General features: G+C 36.3%; 1 protein-coding gene across 2 annotated transcripts in view; it reads right to left on the reverse strand.

Annotated features, from left to right (window-relative positions):
* Positions 1–259: 259 nt before the first annotated feature.
* Positions 260–25,856, reverse strand: part of LOC149935250 (serine/threonine-protein kinase 32B) — a 107,488-nt gene continuing 81,891 nt past the window's right edge. Inside the window, exons 3-11 of one of the 2 annotated variants that reach the window (XM_090153980.1) lie at positions 21,435–21,599; positions 21,211–21,371; positions 7,929–8,056; positions 7,307–7,410; positions 7,129–7,245; positions 6,067–6,192; positions 4,638–4,793; positions 951–1,018; positions 260–881 (exon numbers count right to left, since the gene is read on the reverse strand). In XM_090153980.1, coding sequence (XP_090010106.1) covers positions 800–881; positions 951–1,018; positions 4,638–4,793; positions 6,067–6,192; positions 7,129–7,245; positions 7,307–7,410; positions 7,929–8,056; positions 21,211–21,371; positions 21,435–21,599 — 1,107 coding nt within the window. In that variant the 3' untranslated portion in view covers positions 260–799. Of the gene's footprint in view, positions 882–941; positions 1,019–4,637; positions 4,794–6,066; positions 6,193–7,128; positions 7,246–7,306; positions 7,411–7,928; positions 8,057–21,210; positions 21,372–21,434; positions 21,600–25,856 lie in introns of both variants that reach the window. The other variant, XM_090153979.1, reaches the window with a different exon arrangement.

Raw genomic sequence — 25,856 nt, forward strand, 5'->3', positions numbered from 1 at the left:
AAACTTTGAGATTCAATTTCCCTGACCATTTCAAGAGATTTTCCTTGACTTTTTAAGGCCAAAATTTTAATTTTATACTTTACTTTTATCAGAAGTTAATAAAATTAAATGTACTTATATTTCAGTAAAAAGGTTAAAAAAATTAGCCACACTTTCAAGGAAATAAATGATAACCATCGAATTTGTCATAGATCTAGAGTAAAATTACCTTCCCTGGATTTTTACAAATTCTTAAAATTCCCTTACCTATTAATCCCATTTTAAATTCCCTGACGTGACTCACTTCAAATAAGTTTATAGGCGCTCGGTGTAGATGGCGCTAGTAAACTAACCCCTGTAAATCTACTTGTCCCTGTACACCGGTGTGCCGCGGTTTGAATACTTCTACAGGCGCTAGTAGGCCAAACATTGATATAAAATTGATTTTTTGAAAGACGTACAAGATGTGTTTTAAAATTTAATGAAAAATTCAAAGCCCAAGCTTTAAAAGCGTATAATTATAACAATAAAAAGATGTCAATAAATTATTTTCTATTTCAAACATTGCCTTTTCCCGGTGGTTTTTAATGGTTTACGATAATCATATTAATAAATAAAACCAACGGGGGAACGAAATGAATAATTTCGTTTCTACGGCGATTTTTACTTAAAACAGGAGTGAACGACACTCGTGTCGAGTGTTTGCGCGTACATCCCGGGTTTCTTCAGAGTCCAGGATCGAAATCCCGCTGTCCTTAGTTCTTACATACTCCCATAGTACGCAGAATGGTAACAATGTTCTCTACGAGTGAAAACTTGTTCAAGTCGCGTCTTCCATGGCTTTTCGCAATTCCTCTTCCCATTCTTTTTCTTTTTTCTCCAACGCCAGTCTCTCCAGTTCCCTGAAACCAGTAGAATATTAGCACTCGGAGCTAAAAATAATCCTTCACTTATTAATAAACCATAATCGCCTTTCTCTGTTGTAAATTATGAACTGCTTCTCAATGGAATCAAGGCACGTATGTAAGGCGTCGACATCCTACAAGGAAAAAATACAATTATACATTAGTTTCTTTTCGCCTGTTCTCGGACTAAAAGTGTACTCTTTTTTTAGCCTAAAACGTTTTATTCGCCTGTTCTGGGTAGTGTTGCCGTTTGGAACCGGAGGAACCGGAACCGAACCGAAATTCCCGGTTCGGTTCCGGTTCCAAGAAATGGGAACCGAAGCCACTTCGGTTCGGTTCCGGTTCCGCGTAGAACCGAACCGGACCGAACCGAAAGAAGCGAATACTTTTCGAATACTACTTTTGAAAAAGCCGCGAAAAAGAATAAATAAACCACTGACAACAGTGACAAGGACTATTGTGTCTATTGTCTCAATTGGAAGGAAAAACCGTTGTATTTAGAAATCACTTAATTTCGTTTTGTCCAAACTATTGGTTTTTATTTCGCCGCGTGTTCTATGTTACTTTCAAATATGTGGAAATACGCGAAAATAGCTTTTCAGTTTTCTCCCCAATTTTGGTTTCGGTTCTCGGTTCGGTTCCTACTATTTTTCGGTTCGGTTCCGGTTCCCCTTAGTCCGTTCTCGGTTCAGTTCCGGTTCTTGAAGGAACCGGAACCGAACCGAACCACTACAACAATAGTTCCGGGGATAAGAATTACTCCGCCCCATAAACTATTCGATTGTTCCGGAGTATTAGGGTTACACTTTTTACTCCTCTGAAAAGGAGGTGTAAAGAGAGTAAATCGGATTTTGTCGTCTGCTAGCCAGAATTTATCTGCTAAAAACGCCACAGACAGCCATTTTGGAAAAACGTTTTTACTCCGACTCACTATTCTCTACCACAGAATCGGAGTAAAATGACGTCATAGCGTTACTCTTCCTACCCTAATCCGAAATCCCGGAACAAGCGAAAAGAAACCACCAACTAAAGACGTACCAATAGGCGATATAATAAAGTAACGTGGCCTTCTTGTTTTGATGGGAAATGCCACCTTCCACTATGCTTCCATTAGCTTTCCCACCAAAGAGCCTATGAATTCATCCGTAGGCTTTAACTGTACTATTTCGTTATCCCATTTTAACAAGTTGAGCAAGCATATCTGACTTTATAATATCGCCTATTGGATATAAATAGATTATGTCAGCAATTCTCAATGGCGTCGCCATGGTTTCAGGTTTATGGGCACTTATCCATAAGCCCTTTCACAAGGGAATTACGACTATCCAAAAAGTGTAATCATTTACATAGATGGAGAGTTTTCAGGTAACCAAGATTTAAAGACAAACAAAACATTTGAAGAACTGACAACTTATTTGTTTTTTTTAAACCACGTATCTTTTTGACCCGATTTTGAAAAAAAAAATATTTAAATATAGGAAATAGTAGGCATAGTGAAGGCAAGTTTGTTATGAAAAAATTATATCTTCTAATAATATGTAATTCCGAACCAAAATCCTGGCAGTATTAAATTTTAAATTACAGGGTGACCAGGGAAAAGCTTTGAAAATTTTATAGGAAAATAGGCATTTTAGAGGCGAATTATAGGAAAATATAGGAAACTAAATGGGCGAATTTTAGGGGCGAATTATAGGAAATTAAAGGAAACTAAATAGGCGAATTTTAGGGGCGAATTATAGGAAAATAAAGGACACTAAATAGGCGAATTTTAGGGGCGAATTATAGGAAAATAAAGGAAACTAAATAGGCGAATTTTAGGGGCGAATTATAGGAAAATATAGGAAACTAAATAGGTGAATTTTAGGGGCGAATTATAGGAAAATAAAGGACACTAAATAGGCGAATTTTAGGGGCGAATTATAGGAAAATAAAGGAAACTAAATAGGCGAATTTTAGGGGTGAATTATAGGAAAATATAGGAAACTAAATAGGCGAATTTTAGGGGTGAATTATAGGAAAATATAGGAAACTAAATAGGTGAATTTTAGGGGCGAATTATAGGAAAATAAAGGACACTAAATAGGCGAATTTTAGGGGCGAATTATAGGAAAATAAAGGAAACTAAATAGGCGAATGTTAGGGGCGAATTATAGGAAAATAAAGGAAACTAAATAGGCGAATTTTAGGGGCGAATTAAAGGAAAATAAAGGAAACTAAATAGGTGAATTTTAGGGGCGAATTATAGGAAAATAAAGGACACTAAATAGGCGAATTTTAGGGGCGAATTATAGGAAAATAAAGGAAACTAAATAGGTGAATTTTAGGGGCGAATTATAGGAAAATATAGGACACTAAATAGGCGAATTTTAGGGGCGAATTATAGGAAAATAAAGGACACTAAATAGGCGAATTTTAGGGGCGAATTATAGGAAAATAAAGGACACTAAATAGGCGAATTTTAGGGGCGAATTATAGGAAAATAAAGGAAACTAAATAGGCGAATTTTAGGGGCGAATTAAAGGAAAATAAAGGAAACTAAATAGGTGAATTTTAGGGGCGAATTATAGGAAAATAAAGGACACTAAATAGGCGAATTTTAGGGGCGAATTATAGGAAAATAAAGGAAACTAAATGGGTGAATTTTAGGGGCGAATTATAGGAAAATATAGGACACTAAATAGGCGAATTTTAGGGGCGAATTATAGGAAAATAAAGGACACTAAATAGGCGAATTTTAGGGGCGAATTATAGGAAAATAAAGGAAACTAAATAGGCGAATTTTAGGGGCGAATTATAGGAAAATATAGGAAACTAAATAGGTGAATTTTAGGGGCGAATTATAGGAAAATAAAGGAAACTAAATAGGCGAATTTTAGGGGCGAATTATAGGAAAATAAAGGAAACTAAATAGGCGAATTTTAGGGGTGAATTATAGGAAAATATAGGAAACTAAATAGGTGAATTTTAGGGGCGAATTATAGGAAAATAAAGGAAACTAAATAGGTGAATTTTAGGGGCGAATTAAAGGAAAATAAAGGAAACTAAATAGGTGAATTTTAGGGGCGAATTATAGGAAAATAAAGGACACTAAATAGGCGAATTTTAGGGGCGAATTATAGGAAAATAAAGGAAACTAAATAGGTGAATTTTAGGGGCGAATTATAGGAAAATATAGGACACTAAATAGGCGAATTTTAGGGGCGAATTATAGGAAAATATAGGAAACTAAATAGGCGAATTTTACGAAAATATAGGAAATTAAATAGGCGAATTATAGGAAAATATAGGACACAAAAAAGGCTAAATATACGAAAAATAATAAGATTATTGAATATCGGTATACTTTCACTCGAATCACCTAGAATATTGATATTTTTTGTACGCTGCTTTCTTGCATTATTGGATCACTTAGCGGATTTTCAAAGCCCGGACATTTCCAGATTTGTTTGAAAGGGGCAGTGTTTACACGTACAAAAAGGTCTTTCTACTCCGTGAAATTATAGGAAAATAGGTGAAATTAAAGGAATGTATAGGAAGGTATTAACATATACTATATAGGGAATATAGTAAGTCTGGTCACCCTGGAAATTGGGGAAGGATTGGAAATGGAGATGGGAAAATTGAACTTTTAATTAAAATAGGGAATTAGTTTTAGAAGCTCCGAACATCGGACAAGCTCTGGGCTATGATAATTAGGGGCCTAAATAAATAAAACGGCGTCGCTCCGGAAAGGCGGCGCGTGAGGGGCCTTACCTCCCCGCTGAGCGAGCTGCTGATTGGTTTATTGTCCCCAGACGCGGCTCGCCGGGAATTCTGTTTCAGCAACCTTTTCTTTTTCTTGTGCAGAGGTTTCGCTTCGATGATCATCTCCTCCAGCTCGAACGTCGGGTCGCAGTTCAACTGGTCCTTCTACGAGAATAACAATACGCCAGTTGTCGAAGATTAATAAATTCGAACGTCGGCCGTTTCGGCCACTTTGGTCGCGGACAAAGAGAAACTTCCGGCGCCGTGGGCTGGCGGAATGGTTAGCACTTTCACCTCGCGTCAATAGGAGCCGGGTTGGATTCCGGCTTGTGGCACTAGGTGAAAACTCGGAAGCACTCCTTTCGCGTTGAGTTTGCAAGTTCTCTCCCCCCACTGGTTAAAGGGGTTTTCCCTTTCCATAAAAACTTGTAGAGGTTAAAGGCCTAGGTTTTCTTCTGCCTGTTTTCCTATAAGTTTACTTCCCGCCGCGCAAATACCCTGGTGGTAGGCCAACCGCAGAACATGTTGGCCTACCACCAGGGTGGTTGGCCTACCACCAGGGTATTTGCGCGGCGGGAAAAAAAAGGCAGAAGAAAACCTAGGCCTTTAAGGGTAATAGTGAGTGTAGGGAGCTGTTGCCTCGCGTGGCATGAAGGGCTTGCCCCCCCCCCCCCCCATGGGCCAAATAATGATAAATCCGGGACATGACTCTGGTACCTTCACACGTACTAAATCGGTCGTCCACCAAAAGATACAGGCGGCCATTTTAGTAGGGGAGGAAAAGGAGCAAATAAAAGAGATTTGGAACAAAATCAAGCAGAAATTTCCGGTTTCCCGAACGCCATCTAGGGTTGACTAAGTCGGAATTCGGAAATAAGTGGCGGTTGTAATTCGAAAATCCTGCCATATTTGGCCCCTCATTTTTAGATTAATTTTAACGATTCTAGAAAAGTATATGTTTAATATTACATAGTTATATATATTATACTAATTATTAACTTAGTACGTATAAAAATAAGTAGTTACTGTATGATAAATGTGTTTTATTTTTGTAAACTGAACCCCAAAATGACGCGTTTTCCCAATAGGGGGCGATAGTGGTCGGGTGTTAGCGCTGTTGGACGGGTTTTTCGCATAGCGTCATGTCCTGGTCTCTGGGATTTATCATTATTTGGCCCATGCCACCACCCTCCTACGCGTTGTAACCCAGCCACCCGAATTAAAGGCTTTAAAAGTCGCTAGATGACTTGGGCCTAAGGTGGTGCCTTGGGAATTAGCCGAGCTGATTATTATTATACCTCCGTTTTCTCTTCGCTTGTCGAAACGATAATGCCAAAATTATATTTCCCGAAAAAGATTCAATTTAGAAGTTGAAAGGATAGCGAAAGAGGGAGATTTTTTTTTTGTCCGAACCTAGTTCCAGATTTAATTTACTTACGCTAGGTATAAAAGGCGGGTTAATTTCTCTTCTATTCACAGCTTCGAAGTTGATTTTGGCCATGTACGGATTTCCCTTCATGTCCGCCACGCACGTCACACGACTCATGGGACTTAGGCAAAGTAACTAAGAAGAAGAAAAATTAAAATTGCTTTTAATAGGCGAAACTATAAAGTAATTTTGGTCTTAACCAACTTGTTAAAATGGGAAAACCAAATCACGTGACTACCATATCACAGCCAACTTCGATTCGGTAACTCGTGTTCATAGTTGGCCGTGCGACGGTAAAGAAAATAATTATACCTTCCAGATACAGCAGACAACTAATTAATTTTCCCCTTTCTATTACAAGATGTTTTAAATAATAATAATAAATCGAGGGGCAGGTCACTTCCATTTTGGGTGCGTCTTAATCATAGTAAAATGATTTAATCAGGATAATCGTGATTAAATCAGGGTGATCAAGATTAAAAAAATTAATCAAGATTATAAAATCTAATCACAATTTAATCAATCTAATCACAATTTAAACCTGATTTAATTATTCTAATCATGATCTAATCTTTTTATTCAGGATTTAATCATTTTAATCAGATTTTATCATTTCAATCATATTTAATCATTCAATCATGATTAAATCAGATGTAAACATTCGAACCATGATTAAACGTGATTTAAGCATTCTAATCATGATCTAATCTTTTTAATCACGATCTAATCATTTAAATCTGATTTAATCATTTAAACATGATTAAATCAGATTTAAACATTCTAAACATGACTTAAAGTGATGTATTCAACATAATCGTGATTAAATCGAATTTAAGCAAAATAATCACGGTTAAATTGAATTTAGTCTTTGTAGGGGTGCGTCGTTAATCAAGGAAGTGACCTGCCCCTCGTAATAAATAGATAATTTACATAAATCGATCAAAATTTAAACCGCCATTAGTAAAATAAAATGAATAATAGTTCGTATCTCTTAGGATAGATGGCGCGTGACTAGCATCTTTTCCGCCCCCCTGGACTTTATAGTTTCGCCAATTGACGAGCGGCACTTACCTGTTGGACGAGAAGAACCATTTTGGAGGAGACGTGGGAGGGGAACGGCAGAGAAGGGCCCCTCATCATCGAGCGCACCTCTTCCAGCGGGGTCCCCGAGTGAATGTCGTACGGACGCTACGTTTAAAAACACCAAAGGTCAACGACAAATGAGGGTGAATATTATCGACATACGCGCCTGTCCGCAGAGCATCTCGTAGGCGCACACACCCAAGGACCACCAATCGGCCGGAAATGAGTAGCCGGAACAATGGTCAAGCGCGCATTCGAACACTTCGGGCGCTGTCCGCGTGGAAGATAAATTTCAAACTTAAGTAGGTTCGTCTAGAAGAAATCAACTCGAATTGAATCGCTAATTTTTTAATGATAGTCTTGTTTCGCCAATGACAACGTAAACCATTGACGGACTGACAACTCTCCGCGAACTGCTACTAGTATTTGTAAGAAGCCCGAAAAATCGCCGACGGACCAGCCAAGGCCTACTGAAAATTGAAATGCTTGCAAAAGTGTAAATAACGCTTACTTTTGGTAAATAATGATGCATTATTGAATCGGAAGATAAAAATAACTATTATAAACACTGGTTCCATTTCAGAAATTAGTTATTTTAGAATTTCAAACCTAAACGCGTCGTATTTCTCGCCATCCAACTAACCAACTATTTTGCCAACGGAAAGAGTAGGAAAGGACGAGTTTCCTGTTCGGAAACTTCCTATTTCGCAATCACTCCACGACAGACTATCATTAACCGAATTCATTCTGTGACATACTTATGGCTATTATGTTACTTATGTTCATACCCATATAAGGTTTCGTCCCCGACATGGACGTTGCCAACTCGTTGTCTTTGAGAACGGAGGCGATGTTGAAGTCCGTGATGTGGATGTGCCCAGTCTCGTCCAGTAATATGTTATCAGGTTTAATGTCTCTGAAATCAAGACGGTATAATGAAATCATTAAAAACAATGACACGCCCTTTTGTACGATTAACCTTAGAAGAACAATGCATCACTTTTTACATTTATACACCGCCCCGAGAGTGACTTTACGATCGAAATAAAAACCCTAATGACTATGTTAATAAGGTTCTTTCATTATACAACAAAAGTAAATGAAGATAAATAAAATTGTTAACGTAATGGGTTCAAAAACGCGCGTCGTTTTTGATGGCTTAGCGACTAGATGGAAATATAAGAAACAACGCCCTAACAGTAAATGGCTTGCCAACAGACGTTGGTATTCTTGGATTTAATTGGACTTCAACTATATGGTGAAGTCGCTGGAAGCTAGGAGCCACAAACACAGCACCCCCACGCAAGGAGAACGCAACCCGTCAAAAGTCGTGCATTTTCTTGTGTACAATTTTCATTTTAGCGCCGGCTGCCGTCGGAAGGGGAAAATTCCGACATTGTCTTCCCCCCCCCCCCGCTCGTAAAAAATTTTCCCCATTTTTCCGAAAAAAATAAAAAAGTTATCATTCCATGATTAGTCTAATATATTGTTTGCAAATTTAAATTAAGCGGCATTTTCGCCTCATTTTTTCGAATCTAAAAGTAAATCTAAATCTCTATACTAGTTTAAACTGATTAACAATGTAACACTATTAATGTTTTGTAGTGTGTTTACTGTTATTAGACATAATTTAAAGAATTTTTTATTATTAGCTACTTGTGCAGATATATTGAATATAAATTAAAACAACAAAGAGTTAAAAGTGCTTAAATAAAATTTTATTATGTTTTATAAAAATTTCTACTCAAGTTATTAGACATTTTATATCGATAAAAAGTTAAAAACATTAAAACCTTTAAAAGTAATTTATGTTTCAATTTTATTATTATCCGATTTGCGGACAATTTTCCGCACTTTTCGGGAAAATTAACAACACTAGCTCGTCCAATGAAATTTGTACGCAACTCTGCGTTAGCGTGTTTAAAGGCTAGATGCGTTCTCCTCGCGTTCGTTGCTCCTAGCTGGAAGAGAGGAGAAATGGAGTGTGGCGAGGGGGGGAGCGAAGGCCGGCCGCAGTCCCAGGGCTCCCACCAAAATCTCAAAAAAAAATAGGGAAATAGGGGATTTTTCTGGCTAGAAATAGGGTGAAATAGGAACCAAATATTTTAAAGTAGGAACCAAATAGGGACCATTTTAATAAACAAAAATAAGATCTTTATTTAAACTTTTAAAAGCAGCAAATTTTTAAAACTGACTTAGTTTGAATTTAAAAAAAAAATTATCACAAAAATTAAGCACTTAGTTTTAATTTCTAAAATACTTTTATTAATCACAAAAATGACTATAAATTTTTTGTAATAATTCTATCACATTAAATCGGTTTTTTTTTCACTTTTCTACGAAATATTTTAAGCCGATGGTACTTTTCACCAAATGTACTAGAAATAGGGTGATTTAGTGACCAAATCCCGATTTTATGGTGGTTTAGGGACCTCGAAAAAAAGTAGGGGCTTTTAGGAATTTTAGGGACCTGGTGGGAGCCCTGCAGTCCATTGTACGTTGCTCGTCACTGATCGGAGGGGAAAGCCAACGTGGTTGTCAGGGCGGGGGAAGAGCGACCCTCGGCGGCAGCTCTTCTTTATTCCGATCATAGCGACACATCATCGGCTCTCGGAGAATGAGCGAAAACTTCGTGGAGATCTAATTAACTCTGATGGTACCCTCAAAATGTCAGTAGCAAATAATTGGGAAAATAAACGTGACGCGTAGGCGGTCGGCCATTGACATGTCCTCCGCCCGAGTGCCTCCGCTACTTCCTACAGAGAAAACTTCCATATTTACCAATAACTAGCTGAAAGTAGGCCGCGCTACGAAACAGCGCCGAGAAGTAATTAAGTAATGGAAGGCCTTTTAGAATAAACAACGCAGTCGACTTCGGAAAACACCAACAAGGAGATGGTTAAGTCGAGCGTTTCTCTATAAACTTATCATCTTTACTACGCGTATAATAGAATCTGTTCCATTGCGCCGAATCCCATTCGACCGAACCCAATCCCATTCGACCGAAAAAGCCGCACTTCTCCGGGTTTAGGATTCGGTCTAATGGGATTGTCCCATTCAACCAAAAAACCCGCACTTCTCCGGGTTTAGGATTCGGTCTAATGGGATTGCCCCATTCGACCGAAAAAGCCTCACTTCTCCGGGTTTAGGATTCGGTCTAATGAGATTGTCCCATTCGACCGAAAAATCCGCACTTCTCCGGGTTTAGGATTCGGTCTAATGGGATTGCCCCATTCAACCGAAAAACCCGCACTTCTCCGGGTTTAGGATTCGGTCTAATGGGATTGTCCCATTCAACCAAAAAACCCGCACTTCTCCGGGTTTAGGATTCGGTTTTATCCGTTTCAGCATCTGTCAGAACAGCATGCAGTGTTACCTAACCTAACCTCACCTAACCTAACATTCTACATTCAAAGAATCGCGACTGGCCTTTGCATTTATTAAGCCTAAATAAATTCCCGTTATGCAAGTAGACCAATCCACCTCTATTTGCTATACGTTCCATTTCAACAAACTGCGAACTGAGCGTACCATAAAGGTATTACGTTTTCACAAAAAAATACTTCAAATTTTATTAATTATTAATAAAAAACCTTTAATTAAAAAAAGACCAAAAAATCGTTTCCAACAGACTTAAAAATATATTAAAATGCTTCCATAAAAAATCAAAAGGAGTAGAAAGAAAAACTATTTTTTTTTGCGGTCGCTCAATTGTGAATATTGCGTCGGTCGATTAGAAAAATACAAAACCCGCCTTTGGGCTAATTTCATCAAAAACTTTGGCGGAATTCGGTCGAATGGGATTCGGCGCAATGGGAAGATACCGTATAAATATACCATATTTTAAAGTCACCATTGCAAAAAAAAACTTTCCTATTTACACCATGGACATTCCAATACCAAATTTGTTTAGGGTTTAGCTTTTTTATCCCTTTTCATAATGGATTAATCTACTTATTCGCGAATTATATAATCCTTTACAATGCAGTCCATTGGTGGTTCCTTTTAACTTAACATTCTAATACCAGACTGCAATGAATGTCTTGGTTTTCTGGGCATTCATAGCAAAAGGGAGTCGCTAAGAGCAACAAACGCAACACCCCACACAAGGAGAACGCAACCCGTCAAAAGTCAAGCATTTTCTCGCGTACAATTTCCATTGGTTAGACGGTTTAGCGCCTGCTGCCGTCGGAAGGGGAAAATTCGGAAATTGTCTTCCCCTCCTTCCGTAAAACGTTCAGCGTAAAGGCTCGTCAAATGAAATTTGTACACAACACTGCGTTTAAAGGCTAGCTGCGTTCGCCTTGCGTTTGTTGCCATTAGCTGTAAATACACCACGATGTCACGTTTTCGAGAGCGTGTTTCGAAATTTTAGAAATAAGAATTAATTACCCCGGTCCAAAATAAGAGTCTTATTTTAGGAGGGAACTAGTTTTAAAATTGACTGAAATTAAATGAAAATATGGATGCAAATTTAAATCTTATCTAAGACTTTAAAAAGTCTTGAACCAAGTTTATAATTAAATCCTTATTTTAAGCTTATTAGAGGGCTGAGATTTTATTTTCAATTCTAAATTAAGTGCACTTCAATTAGTAATTTTGAAAATTTTTAACTTTATGTCTGTATTAAGAAAACATACCCGAGACCGTAATATGTCTTGATTACAGTTTATTAATAAAGCCGAAGCAGCTGAATATAAAATACGATTTAATGTAATAAAGATTAAATAGGATTAATTAGTATTTCGGTCATATTTAAATCTAACTTCCATTAGTTTTATCTAATTTGTCTTAAATTTGTCATACTTTTCAGCATTAAATTTGTCATACTTTTCAGAACTAAATTTGTCATACTTTTCAGAACTAAATTTGTCATACTTTTCAGAATTAAATTTGTCATAATTTTCAGAACTAAATTTGTCATACTTTTCAGAATTAAATTTGTCATAATTTTCAGAACTAAATTTGTCATACTTTTCAGAACTAAATTTGTCATACTTTTCAGAATTAAATTTGTCATACTTTTCAGAATTAAATTTGTCATACTTTTCAGAATTAAATCTGTCATACTTTTCATAACTAAATTTGTCATACTTTTCAGAACTAAATTTGTCATACTTTTCAGAACTAAATTTGTCATAATTGACAATATAGCTTTTAAGACAAAATTTGACGCTCAAATAAGACTCAATTAGTTCTTAAATATGGCTGATATGTTGAGCTACAATTCCGTTTAGATCAAGTGTAAAAAAAGATTAATTTAAGACTGCAATGGGAATATTTTTGGAACAAATATATCTTTAAAATTCATATTAAAATTAGTCTCGAAATCGGTTTAAAAATGCAGCCTAACAATTACCGAAAAAAGAGTCCTATTTTGGAATGAAACGAGGATAATTAAGGATGAAGTCTCAGATTAGACTGAAATAAACATATATTTTCGATACCTCCAAATATAACACATATTTAAAACTAATCCAAACCTCAAAGGTCTATAATATTCACAAATTAAAATTCTAATTAATATCAGAAATGCGCCTTTATTTCTACGTAACATTTCGATTTAATTTTAGTCCCAAGCGAGTTTTAGAATTGACTGAAGTAAAGGAAAATATGGTTGCAAATTCCAATTTCATGTAAGATTTGAAAAAGTCACGAATAAGGTTTAGAAGAAAAGCCTAAAATGTTTAATGATAATAGCATCTGCATTTTAAAAAATAAATTATTTTAACCTTGGAAGAGTTTTTAAGTAAGTTTAAAACAATAATTATAACATATTTGAGTAGGTATTTTAAACACCAGGATAACGTTTTAATGCGAATAGTCGTTAGCTCTCGTCAAAAACCCGCTTTCACCAAGTTGGGATAAAAAGGTGGCTCGTGAATAGGCCTTTGCTCTCGTCGGAAATAAAAAGGTGGCTCATGCGAATAGGCCTTTGCTCTCGTCGGAAACCCGCTTTCCCCAACCAAGTTGGGATAAAAAGGTGGCTCGTGAATAGGCCTTAGCTCTCGTCGAAAACCAGCTTTCACCAACCAAGTTGGGATAAAAAGGTGGCTCGTGAATAGGCCTTAGCTCTCGTCGGAAACCCGCTTCCACCAAGTTGGGATAAAAAGTTGGCTCGTGAATAGGCCTTAGCTCTCGCCAAAAACCCGCTTTCACCAACCAAGTTGGGATAAAAAGGTGGCTCGTGAATAGGCCTTAGCTCTCGTCGGAAACCCGCTTTCACCAAGTTGGGATAAAAAGGTGGCTCGTGAATAGGCCTTAGCGCTCGTCGGAAACCCGCTTTCACCAACCAAGTTGGGATAAAAAGGTGGCTCGTGAATAGGCTATCGTCATTGGATCGTTCAAATAGGCCTGAAGTTTATACCGAGAATGACTGGCGAAGTTCCGAATAGCGCGTTTATCGAATGGAAAACGACGATTAGAGCGGGGAAAACCCTCGTTTTACGAGAAACTAAATGAAGAGGAAAAAGTGTGGAATCCCGGTTTATCCGGTTGTTCCGCTGTAAAGTGGATTGCTTCTCTTTCATTTGCAGCGGCAACCGGGATTTACGCCAGATTCGCTCTTTTCCCGAGAGAGATCATTAAATAAGATATCTACGGGGGTCCTTTATTACGCGCCCACATACTGTATATAGGTTATTCAAAGACGAAAAACCACCGTCTACAAATACGGCCTTTCGAAGTGCCAAAAAAAGGATGTTATACTTTAGCTACGGGGCATTTTCCTTTAAAAAAATCTAATAAAAATATACGACAGACTAGATTAAAGAGGGAAAGGGATCGTAAAAGTCCAAAGTGCGCCGAGTAATATCTAATCAAAACCCGCGCCATGCCCACCCCCTCACCGACCCTACCTGTCAGAAAGCATCGAGGAAAAGCCCTATTTACGACTTTCGGCGAGCTCTTAGTCTCGTAATACCATCGAAGCCGGATTGGCCATAGTCAGACCAGAGAAGAGTCCGCGGCTCATTTCTTTAGGCTTACGAAAGACGCGAAACGCGGCGTACATTAAGTGGCGACGAACGTCTAGTTCTACTAAGAGAGAATGTAATATTTCATTGGATGATGCGAACGGGTCCCGTCGCGCGCGGGTCGTACTTCATTACGTCAACCTCCTTGTTGATTGAACCGTACCGGGACGCGATTCTCAACATAGAATAGACGAAGAAGATAACACAAGGCTGCCACAAAATTTTCAGATTCAAATTCCCTGACAATTTTAAGAGATTTTCCCTGACTTTTTAAGGCCCAATTTTTCTCTTATATTTTACTTTTATTGCAAGTTAATAAATTTAAATTGACTGGTATTTCAGTGAAAAGGTTATTGCAATGTTGAAAAAATTGATCAAACTTTTTCAAGGAAATAAATGATAATCATAAACTTTTTCAAGGAAATGAATGATAATCATTAACTTTTTCAAGGAAATAAATGATAATAACGAACTTTTTCAAGGAAATCTATGATAATCATAAAGTTTTTCAAGGAAATGATTGATAATCATTAACTTTTTCAAGGAAATGAATGATAATCATTATTTTTTTCCCAAGGAAATGAATGATAATCATAAAGTTTTTCAAGGAAATGAATGATAATTATTAACTTTTTCAAGGAAATGAATGATAATCATTATTTTTTTTCAAGGAAATGAATGATAATCATTACCTTTTTCAAGGAAATGAATGATAATCATTAACTTTTTCAACGAAATGAATGATAATAATTATTTTTTTCAAGGAAATGAATGATAATCATTAACTTTTTCAAGGAAATAAATGATAATAACGAACTTTTTCAAGGAAATAAATGATAATCATAAAGTTTTTCAAGGAAATGAATGATAATCATTAACTTTTTAAACGAAATGAATGATAATAATTATTTTTTTCAAGGAAATGAATGATAATCATTAACTTTTTCAAGGAAATGAATGATAATCATTATTTTTTTCAAGGAAATGAATGATAATCATTAACTTTTTCAACGAAATGAATGATAATAATTATTTTTTTCAAGGAAATGAATGATAATCTTAAAGTTTTTCAAGGAAATGAATGATAATCATTAACTTTTTCAAGGAAATGAATGATAATCATTAACTTTTTCAACGAAATGAATGATAATAATTTTTTTTTCAAGGAAATGAATGATAATCATTAACTTTTTCAAGGAAATGAATGATAATCATTATTTTTTTCAAGGAAATGAATGATAATCATAAGGTTTTTCAAGGAAATGAATGATAATCATTAACTTTTTCAAGGAAATGAATGATAATCATTAACTTTTTCAAGGAAATGAATGATAATCATTAACTTTTTCAAGGAAATGAATGATAATCATTAACCTTTTCGAGGAAATGAATGATAATCATAGAATTTTCCATAGTAAAATTACCTCCAAAAAGTGTCAAAAGAAAAATTAATTCCCTGACATTTTACAAATTCTTAAAATTCCCTGACCTTTCAGGTCCATTTTGTAATTCCCTGAAATTTCCCTGACGTGTGGCAATCCTGTATTACCATTTAAGAGGATAAATATTTATATACGCGTTGGGTCTAAGTAGATAAAAATATTTATTCCGTCTCAGCGACTTACGTCAAATTCTGTTTCGATTATTTTTCAAAGTGTCGCTTTGATTTTATTATTTTTATCTTCTAGCTAATAGAATGTTGCGTCGACTAAACCTAGATCTTTATATATATATATAGGAGAGCAACAAAGTTTGTGAGAGTGGTCGCGGCCGCTTGAGTGCGGATGAAAAGGCTTATTTTGGCTGAGAAAGCGAAATTCTGTCCGTTCAAATCCCGACAATGGGCTCCGACATCCTTCTTCGCGGGAGGAAGAAAGAAAATGGTCGGATGAGTGAAAAAGAGAAGCGCTAAGCGAATTTCGGCGACCGTCTCTTCCGAGTTCGACACGAATTTGATATCAATTCTTCGTTCAAGTACCTGTACTAAGAGATGGGACTAGGCCGACGAAATTGGTTCGATACGCGCCTTCCAGAAAAGATACTAGAATCGTCGAAATTTAAGCTTTCTAACACTTTCGACGGTCGCTTCCCATAGATGGCGTTATTTGATTAAGCCCTGTAAATTAACTTCTCCCGGGACACCGGCGCGTAGAGGTTGGAACGCTTCTACAGGCGCTAGTAGGCGAAATGAGTTTTATAATTGTAAATAACTAGAACCAGAAGTATTTCTTAATCGAAAAGTATTCCTTTTCCTATAAACTGCTAATGTGAAGCCAACATTAATTTTTCGAAACACGTTCCGTAAGAATAAAAGAGTGCGGCTCGAAATACACCGAATAATTATTGTCTAAAACCTTTTTCCTATTTAAAATATTAATAAATAAGTAATTGTTATATGGTAGTGTAATTTCTAAATTTTTCAACGTTAGGCGGTTTGAGGGGCAAATGGGCGTCGAAGGTTTAATTTTCAAGATCTAGAACAGTGGTTTTCAACCTTTATTTTTCGCGGAACCCTTCGCTATCAAAATCCGCGGAAACACTGAAATATCAGGAATTAAATAATATTCCGGGGGTTGGTGAACAAAGCCTCCAGCGTTTGAAAAACCAATTTTTGAAAACCAAAACGCCTCGGATTTCAAATAAATTATTTATCATTATTTATAAAAACAATAAATTATTTATCATTATTTATAAAAATAATAAATTATTTATCATTATTTATAAAAATAATAAATTATTTATCATTATTTATAAAAACAATAAATTATTTATCATTATTTATAAAAACAATAAATTATTTATCATTATTTATAAAAACAATAAATTATTTATCATTATTTATAAAAACAATAAATTATTTATCATTATTTATAAAAAGAATAAATTATTTATCATTATTTATAAAAACAATAAATTATTTATCATTATTTATAAAAATCATAAATTAGTTGTCATGTTTTATAAAAAAATTATTTATCATTATTTATAAAAAAAATTATCATTATTTATAAAAAATATTTATCATTATTTATAAAAAAAATTATCATTATTTATAAAAAATATTTATCATTATTTATAAAAAAATTATTTATCATTATTTATAAAAATTATTTGTCATTATTTATAAAAAATATTTATAAAAAAAATATTTATTTATCATTATTTATAAAAAAAATATTTATCATTATTTATAAAAAAATATTTATCATTATTTATAAAAAAAATATTTATCATTATTTATAAACAAAACTGCACATTTATCAATTTATTAGTAAAAACCACACAAATATGAAGTAGAAAAGGCTATATTATAAATATTTTATTAGGGTGTTTAACCTTATTTAAAATATTTCCGCGGAAAGATGGACACTTTTTCCGTAAGATAAATTATAAACGTTTGGTAAATATAGCTTCTTTTCAGGAAGCCACCCTTTAGTTATACAAATTTTGGAAAAAAAAGCCTAAATTGGCTTATTTATTCGGCCCTACTAAAAATTTTAAATTTTAACTTCAACCAGAACCTTTTTGCGAGAGAATCTAAGGGGCAAAATCCTTCAAAAGTTTAAGAAAGGATTTAGAAGAGCGAACGAAATCTTCGAAGGGCTACAATCTCTAATTTAAAAGTTTCATTCGTGAAGAGAAAGTCTGCGGGAAATTAACATACGCGCCGCCACAAAATATTTCGTGGAAAAAAAGCGAGGAAGTATTGGCGGAAAGAGGAATTTCCGTACAATGGAAGTAAATTCCATTATAAGCTACAGTTGGCGTCTAGGCTTAGGCGGCTCTTAGGCCTTAGTCACAGCCGAGGAATAAAAACCCGAAGCAAAAATAAAATATAAAGCGTATGGAAAAATCTTGGCGACAAAATCCGCCCTTCTAGCCCCATTCATCTTTGGAAAGAGACCTTCTTTATTCTCTACTTGGTCCGAAGCTTCTTTGAAAAGCGATCAGAAAAAGAGGGACCCAGAAATGAAAATAAAAGGAAGAAAAATTGAAGGATGGAATTTCGACGTGGCCTAAACGCGCCCCCACTCGGATTTTTCAAGTACTATCTCTTTCTAGTATCGGCAGTTCGGCACTACCTCCTTTACTTAAAAGAGGATAAAAAGTGTATGATTCAAATGTTTATTCAAAAGAACGATGAAAAAGGGACGAAACAAAATTAAATTCTAATCAAATTTTGCGCTTCGATATTTTAAGCGTTTATTATTTTTGGGTCCCCGGGGAGAGCGGTTTTTCTACCGCGATAACTTGATATCAGTTTTGTTTTAAAAACGCCTGAACAAACAGAATAAAATATTGATATTCTTATTTAGTTTATACAGTAAAGCTTTATACTTTATTAGGTTTTATTTAATATTTATAGTGGACTTTCACTTCCGTCAAAAATGACAATGCGCGTGTGCAGAAGAGGCTGCCATCGAAATATCAAACTATCGATAGGATTGGTCAAATTCTAAATCGTGGATTCGTGGTGGTCTGTAATGCCGACGTAAGTGAATATAATGAAATGCTTCGACATACGGTCAACTTAAGTCTAGGACACCAAAAGTAAATAAGTTTACAAGGAGACACCCCGAGTTGTTTCTCCAAAATTTTTTTCAACCTCGGGGGTTGAGTAGAGCTTCATGTACCTTGAAAGCTCCTCAAGATAAAAGTTTCAATGGCCATTCGTTTTGCCATGGCAACCAAAAATTTTTTTACAACCAAAAATTTTTTTACAACCAAAAATTTTTTTACAACCAAAAATTTTTTTACAACCAAAATTTTTTTTACAACCAAAAATTTTTTTACAACTAAAAATTAAACTTTCTCTACGTAAAATAGCATGGGAAAATCACAGATTGTATTTAATTGATTTTACCCAATTTTATCGATTTTATCCAATTGTTTTACCCAAAATTTAATTTTTCAATTTTTTGAAAATGGCAAACGGTCTCCTTGTAAGATTATGAATGGACTAAAATACCGGATTTAGCGTAGCATACTGCCACTTCTTAAAATTGAACTTACACAATCGATAGTTTGATATTTCGATATCCGCTCCTACTCCACATTGCCATTTTTGACGGATCGAGATTCGTATGTCATTTTTGATTTTTACAGAATAGCCTTCCTGGCATCACGGTGTCACTTCAAAAATAGTTTAACAACACGAATTCGGAGCTTTTCTTCATGCTTGAACCAATGTAATGCTAGGACATTGATCAACGAGGCTATCACATGGAAAAACCTAGTAAACGCCAATTTTAAAAATTCCGAATTATTAGTAAATTTCAAGTTGTACATCTACTGTAAAAATTTCAGCCCCACAAAAAATTTTCGATAGGATACACCAGTAAATACCACTTACATTACCATAAGCCGTAATGTAAATTCAAAATAAAAAAACTTTATTATCTCTAATTTAAGAAAATTGCGTTTACTAGGTTTTGTCATCAACAATCTATAGTAACTCCATTCCTCCATGTTCGCGGTTTTTGACACGGTAGGCGTGGGCGAAAACGGAAACTCTGTTGCTGTACGTCAGACGCTAATTTTAAAATGTATGGTTGTATGAAATTATTTTTAACAAATATTGGCCCTGAGAAGCACTTTGCGAGTTCCTAGTATTGCATCACGTGATGATCATACATCCACTGCAACGACACCTAGCGTTTCCGAAATTAACTCAAATGAATTCCGGATTGCCCTAGGATGTGTTTTAATGAATGGCCCAGATAATAATAATCAGCTAGGCTAATACCCAAACCACCGCCTTAGGCCCAAGTCATTTAGCGACTTTTAATGCCTTAAACAGATGGCCGGGTTAAAATGCGTAGGAGGGTGGTGGCCAGCCCTTCATGCCACGCGAGCCAACAGCTCCCTAAACTCACTATTCAAATCCCGGTAAACAATTATTTTAATTAATTTTTACTTTAAAATTTGTACATTTAAAATATTTAAATAAAATATATTTTTAAAGCATTAAACTACAAAAACAAACTTTAGTTTAACAACTTAAAAAATATTTTAAGTACAGAAATGTATATCGTTTTTCCATTTACTACTCTAGAGCACGCTCGTATCTGCTTCCGCGAGTTCCATTTACCGCTCTAAAATCGCCCCAAGATCGAAACCGATCCCCCGTCAAAGTCCGAGATCTGTCCGCAATCAGGGTTAAAGAGGGCAGAGCGGGTCAACTGCCCAATAAATTTGTGGGACCTTTTTCCAACGTTTTTTTTAATAAATAACTCTGTACGGGGAATCGGGAAGGCGTCCAATAAACTATTTCAGTTGTCGATAATTATTTTTGGGAGCATGAGCCGCCATCTTAATGCGTCCGAAATAAATACAACGAGGAAGGGGGGCGCTCCGAAAAAGGGATTTAATGGTCACCCTCATCCGACAGGGTGAGTCAGCTCACGTACTCGTTCCGAAAAAGGAGCGATTGTTTTTCGTTGGTTCGACGACGAGCGCGGAACGAAGAACTCGGCGCGGAAGTATGGAGAGTAATAAGGTCGATTATTGACGAACCGTGAACCGCTGGTCGATTGTTGGGTCGGCCCACTTCGCTCTCTTTCTATTTCCGAAATGTTTTTTGGTGGCGTAGAGAAAGATGTTGGACGGATGGACGCTGGAGAAGAGCGGCCCGGGAAGGCAACAAAATCGAAACTATCAATCAATGACTTGTCGCTCAATGACCGCTTTTCATATCCGGCTACGGACATTTCCGGGATACAATGAAAAAGATACTAAAAAAAATCTCCCTCCATCCTTAGTGGAGGTCTCGGGAGCCTTCTCCCAGCGAGCGTAAGCTAGGCGTCCAGAAATCGATGTGATCGACTGAGGAGGCCCTTTCGTCCGAAAGTTAACAGTCGCCAAATGGTCCTTATAACCAATATATCAAACGCAGCCGACAATCTTTATGCCCAACAAATATATATAAGCAACGAAAAATATCGTGGAAAAAAAATGTAGGCAACGTGACCCCGTTTTGGGCCGGACATTCCTTCGGAGACGGAAACAAATGTTTGGCAAAAAATATTACTTTTCCAAAGATTTTCAATTTTTGTTTAGCGGGTAGGGCTCGATATTTCGTTGCTATTGGACGTACCTATGTAAAATTCGATTCATCCGGAGATAGTCTAGCGCCAAAGTGATTTCGCAAATGTAGAAGGCCACTCTTTGTTCCTCGAATGCCCCTTCCTGCTGCAAATGGTAGCGCAAATCGCCGCCCAGCAGAAGGTCCACTACCATGAACATGTCCTCTTCGTCCTGCGACGGGCCAATTCAAATTAAGGCGTTCAACACGCCGCTAATTAGACAATTAACAATTACTTGGAACGTGAACCAGAGGTTGACCAGAAAGGGGTGTTCCAAAGAGGAAAGAATTTGGATCTCCCTCAGAACGTTCCGAAAGGCATCTTTCTGTAAACACTGCAGTTTGTTCATGTACTTCATGGCGTACATTTGATTCGTATCCTTCTTCTGCACGATACAAACCTAAAAATGAAAGAATGTTAAAAATGACAATCTTATTAAGTTAAGCGCCTCATAGGCTTATAGAGATGGTGAACGTAATCGAAGTATATTGTATATATGTATATAAGATAACGCTAAACTTTGAAAGTTTCAACAAAATAGCGTCGCTTAATAATTTTATCCACTGCCGGTATTTTTTTTTAAACAACTTATGCAGGGTTCGTACAAAATTTCCGGAATTAAATTCCCTGACATTTCCAGGTTTTCCCTGACTAAATTGCCAAATTTCCCTGACCATTTTTGTAGAATAAATTTATGTTTTGAGGTAAAATCTTGAAAAATGTCAATTGTGTATTTTTAATACATTTTTCAAAAATTTATTTGCCAGGTTTGTTTTGGAGGTCATTTTAAAATTCCCTTACTATTTTGGACCATTTTAAATTTCCCTGACTATTCCCTGACCATTGGGAATCATTTTCAAATTCCCGGCTTTTCCCTGACCTTTTGGAAACATTTTCAAATTCCCTGACTTTTCTAGGTTTTCCAGGTATTCCAGGTCGTGTACGAACCCTGATTATGGTGTCGCCCAAGGGCTTGGACACAAAATCCACTGTAGGTATTGGGAGGCAAGTTTTAAAATAGACCTTTCCATAAAATGTTCGTTACGGTAAGAGGGATTAGGAAAACTGTTTTTTTTTCAGGATGATTTAGATCCACGATACATATATTACTCCTTGTTTTTACCCTCGTTCGGTATGTCGTCTGCTACTGACATTGGAGTGTAAGTATTTACAAAACACGGCGGATTAAAATTAATCCAAGTGATATTGTTAAATTTGTTATATCAAATGTTTAAAGTATAAAAGTATTTCGTTTACTTAACTAGTCATAAAAGGAGAGGATTTAAATATTTAAAATAACGAAACATTTAGCCCAGTTTCGATGATGATTAACTGTTAATGTTTATAGCCTTATGAACTAAGGTTTAACATTTCATTGACAGCCACAGTAGTGCATCAGGTAAAGATTGTTGTTTATCATAAAATACTAGTAAAATAATATCTAAGTATTAACAATTATACTATGAGTATTGCAATAATAATTCATTTAATTAGTATCGAAAATAAATGAAAATCAGTTTGAACTTTGAACTCCGAAGTCCGAAGTCAATAAGCCTTACCCGAGCTCCGTGTAAAATGTTCGGGGAAATCTTACCGGAAAATGCAAAAGTACAGCCAACTTTTGTTTAGTTTTAGCGAATTTTTGTTTATTTTTAGCGAAATTGGTGGTGGGTGACGTAGAAAGAAATATTTCATGGAAAGGCCAATAGGCGAAACTATAAAGTCCAGGGGGGCTGAAAAGATGATAGTCACGTGACTTTGTGGAGAGCGAAGCGCCATCTATCCTAAGAAATACGAACTATTATTTATTTTATTTTTCTAATGGTGGTTTAAATTTTTATCGATTCGTCTAAATTATCTATTTATTATTATTATTTAAAACATTTTGTAATAGAAAGGTGTAAGTTAATTATCTGGAAGGAATATTTTTTTCTTTAACGTCACACGACCAACTATGAACACCAGTTACCGAATCAAAGTTGGCTGTGAAAAGGTAGTCACGTGATTTTGTTTTCCCATTTTAACAAGTTGGTTAGGCGAGATAAAAATATATTAATTAATATTATCACTACGCTATAAAATAATTTTATTTGACTGTTTTCTTTTCTTTAGGGCTTGAAGATAATTTTTGGAAAGAGTGAAAACGGACAAAAACATCCCTAGAAACGAGGCGAAGATCAAATCTCCAGTAGCAGCTAGTAGGCGTATTTTGGTGAGAGTGAAGATGAAGATGAAGGCAATTCTTAAAAGGCGAAGCGTATTCGAGGCCGTGGAGTCGGTAAAGTTTCCGTAGTACGAAGCCCTACGCCGGTCTCAAGTACAACATTTAGGGCGAGATACTTTTACTGGAATGATAGCGTCTCGGAGGACGGAAAAATACGACGTGATCGGAAACTAATGAACGGTTGCCTTGGAAACGATTTATTTCGTCGCTTATGGAATGGAATAAATCTCGCTTTTTTTCCGATCTTGGCAGATCAGTTCGGTGGCGATGAAAGATGTGCCCAAACATTCAAAAGATCGATTTTTTGTTAATTGAGATAAAAGTACGACAATTTACACAGGTTTCATTCAACATTTGGAAAATTAATTTCTCTGATATTTCCAGGTTTTCTCCTGGAAATTTCCCTCGTATTTCCAGGTGCTAAAGCACCGTATGTTTTCGTTTAATCGTAAAATTATATATCATTATTGAGGCGCTTCCAGACTTAAACGAATTTCCCTGATATATTCAGGTTTTGGTTAAATATTTAAAATTTCCCTGATTTTTTTGGAAAGAATCTGTTTCACTGATATTTCCAGGTTTTGGTAAAATATTAAAAATTTCCCTGATTTTTTGGAAAGAATCTGTTTCACTGATATTTCCAGGTTTTGGTTAAATATTTAAAATTATCCTGATTTTTTGGAAAGAATCTGTTTCACTGATATTTCCTGGTTTTCCAGGTTCTCCAGGTTTGTATGAACCCTGTTACATCGCGCGAGGTTTGAAGCGAGCGTCAAGAAGCGGCGAATGGGTTTGAAAAAAGGGAGTCTTTAAAAGGTCGCTCTTTAAATAAGTTTTCCATCGAAACTTTTTCTTTCTCGTTTAAACCGGAAATCAAAGAGGACTGGGGCTTTGAGGACAGACGGGAAATGTTGCCAGTCTCCTCTAGTTCCTTTTCCAGAAGCCAGCAGTCATTTAGATTCACCGCTTCGGCTTCTTGGCTTTTAAAGTTCTCGGCGAATAACCTTCCCTCTCTTTGTCTTTCCAGATAGCGCAGTTTCGAGACAGATACTTTATCGGAGGTGGACATCACGGAATATCTGGGCGCTCAAGACGCGGGAAATAGCCAGAAGGTCACAGCATGGATTAAATAACCTTACAGGGATAGTTCTGTGGGGTACAATATTTGAGACGTACCCTGGTGGCCAGAATTGTCAACGACCGGAAGTCTCGATTTTACACGGGGGGGGGGGGGATTGCAAAGGGGGTGCAATCGCGATTGATGAAATTATTATTTTTGTAGGCCAAGGCCTATCTATTGAAAACTTGTTTACAGTTTGAAAGCCTATAAACAATTTAACGAAAAACTAGGTGATATACATAAATGGCTAAAAAACCATATGGAAAAGGTCGCTTACAGTACTTATTATTTCCCACATTAAACCAGGAAGCTCTAGAGCCACTGAGGTACTGACCACGATTGAATATTTCAATTTCAAATGTAATAAAACAAACCGTTGGAAAAATATTAAATTCGCCAAAAGCCGCCGCGAGATGGCGACGTATCAAAAAATCTTGTTCCGGATTTGTATCGGTAAAGGGGGTAAAATTGAGGGGACGGCAAAAATATCTGGCAGCCTCGTTTGAAACAAACATCTTCAACTCGTAGTATAGTCAAATGTATTAGAGAACTATCCCTGTAAGGTTATTTAATCCATGTCCACAGAGAGCGTGAACCCCCCGAAACGTACGGTTGTACACACATTTTGTTTTTCAGTCGCGTGACCCCCCAAAACAAAATCCAAGCTACACCACAAGTTGGTGAACCTGCGACTTAACTCCTCAACTCAACGTTGTCCAAGTAGCGACTGTTTTACGGTTTCTAAGATTTAATGAGCTCATTTACCGAGATGCGGGTGTCACATCCGAACCAATTTCGATTCGTTACCCTGGCAAAGCTGATAGAAATCGATACCCCGGCTAGTAGGCCAGGGCCGCGGAGAGCGGGCCCGGCCCCGGAAAATTATTAATTTCAGGCCCCAATAGAGCCGTAACTATTGTAGATAACTGTACATTTTCGGGGAGACATACCGCGTTTGTTCCAAATCGGGCCCCGAGGCTGCGAATTGCACCACTAAATTGTTATTTTTCGCGCTCACACTTCGTAAGAGTGACGGTAGCCAAGGGTCATAGGTTAACGGGGCTACTTGTTGGCTGTTCTAGGACGAAGTTTACGGAAAAACGAAAGATGTTCAAAGAAGAAATCGAAAAACAAAAAGCGAAGAAAAAAGTGTCAATCGAAATCTTATTTGATCTGGCGCCACGAGCCGAAAAACCTTTCGCTGAGGTAAATATTTGCGAGCATTTTATTAAAGCGGCGGATATTTCAACTGGAACATTGAAATACAAGAAGATCACGCGAATACCGTCTGCCATTCCAAGGAAAACGAGATA

Source organism: Leiobunum rupestre, chromosome 7, assembly GCF_980474605.1.
Source record: "Leiobunum rupestre chromosome 7, qqLeiRupe1.1.hap1, whole genome shotgun sequence".
Classification (NCBI taxonomy): domain Eukaryota; kingdom Metazoa; phylum Arthropoda; class Arachnida; order Opiliones; family Sclerosomatidae; genus Leiobunum; species Leiobunum rupestre.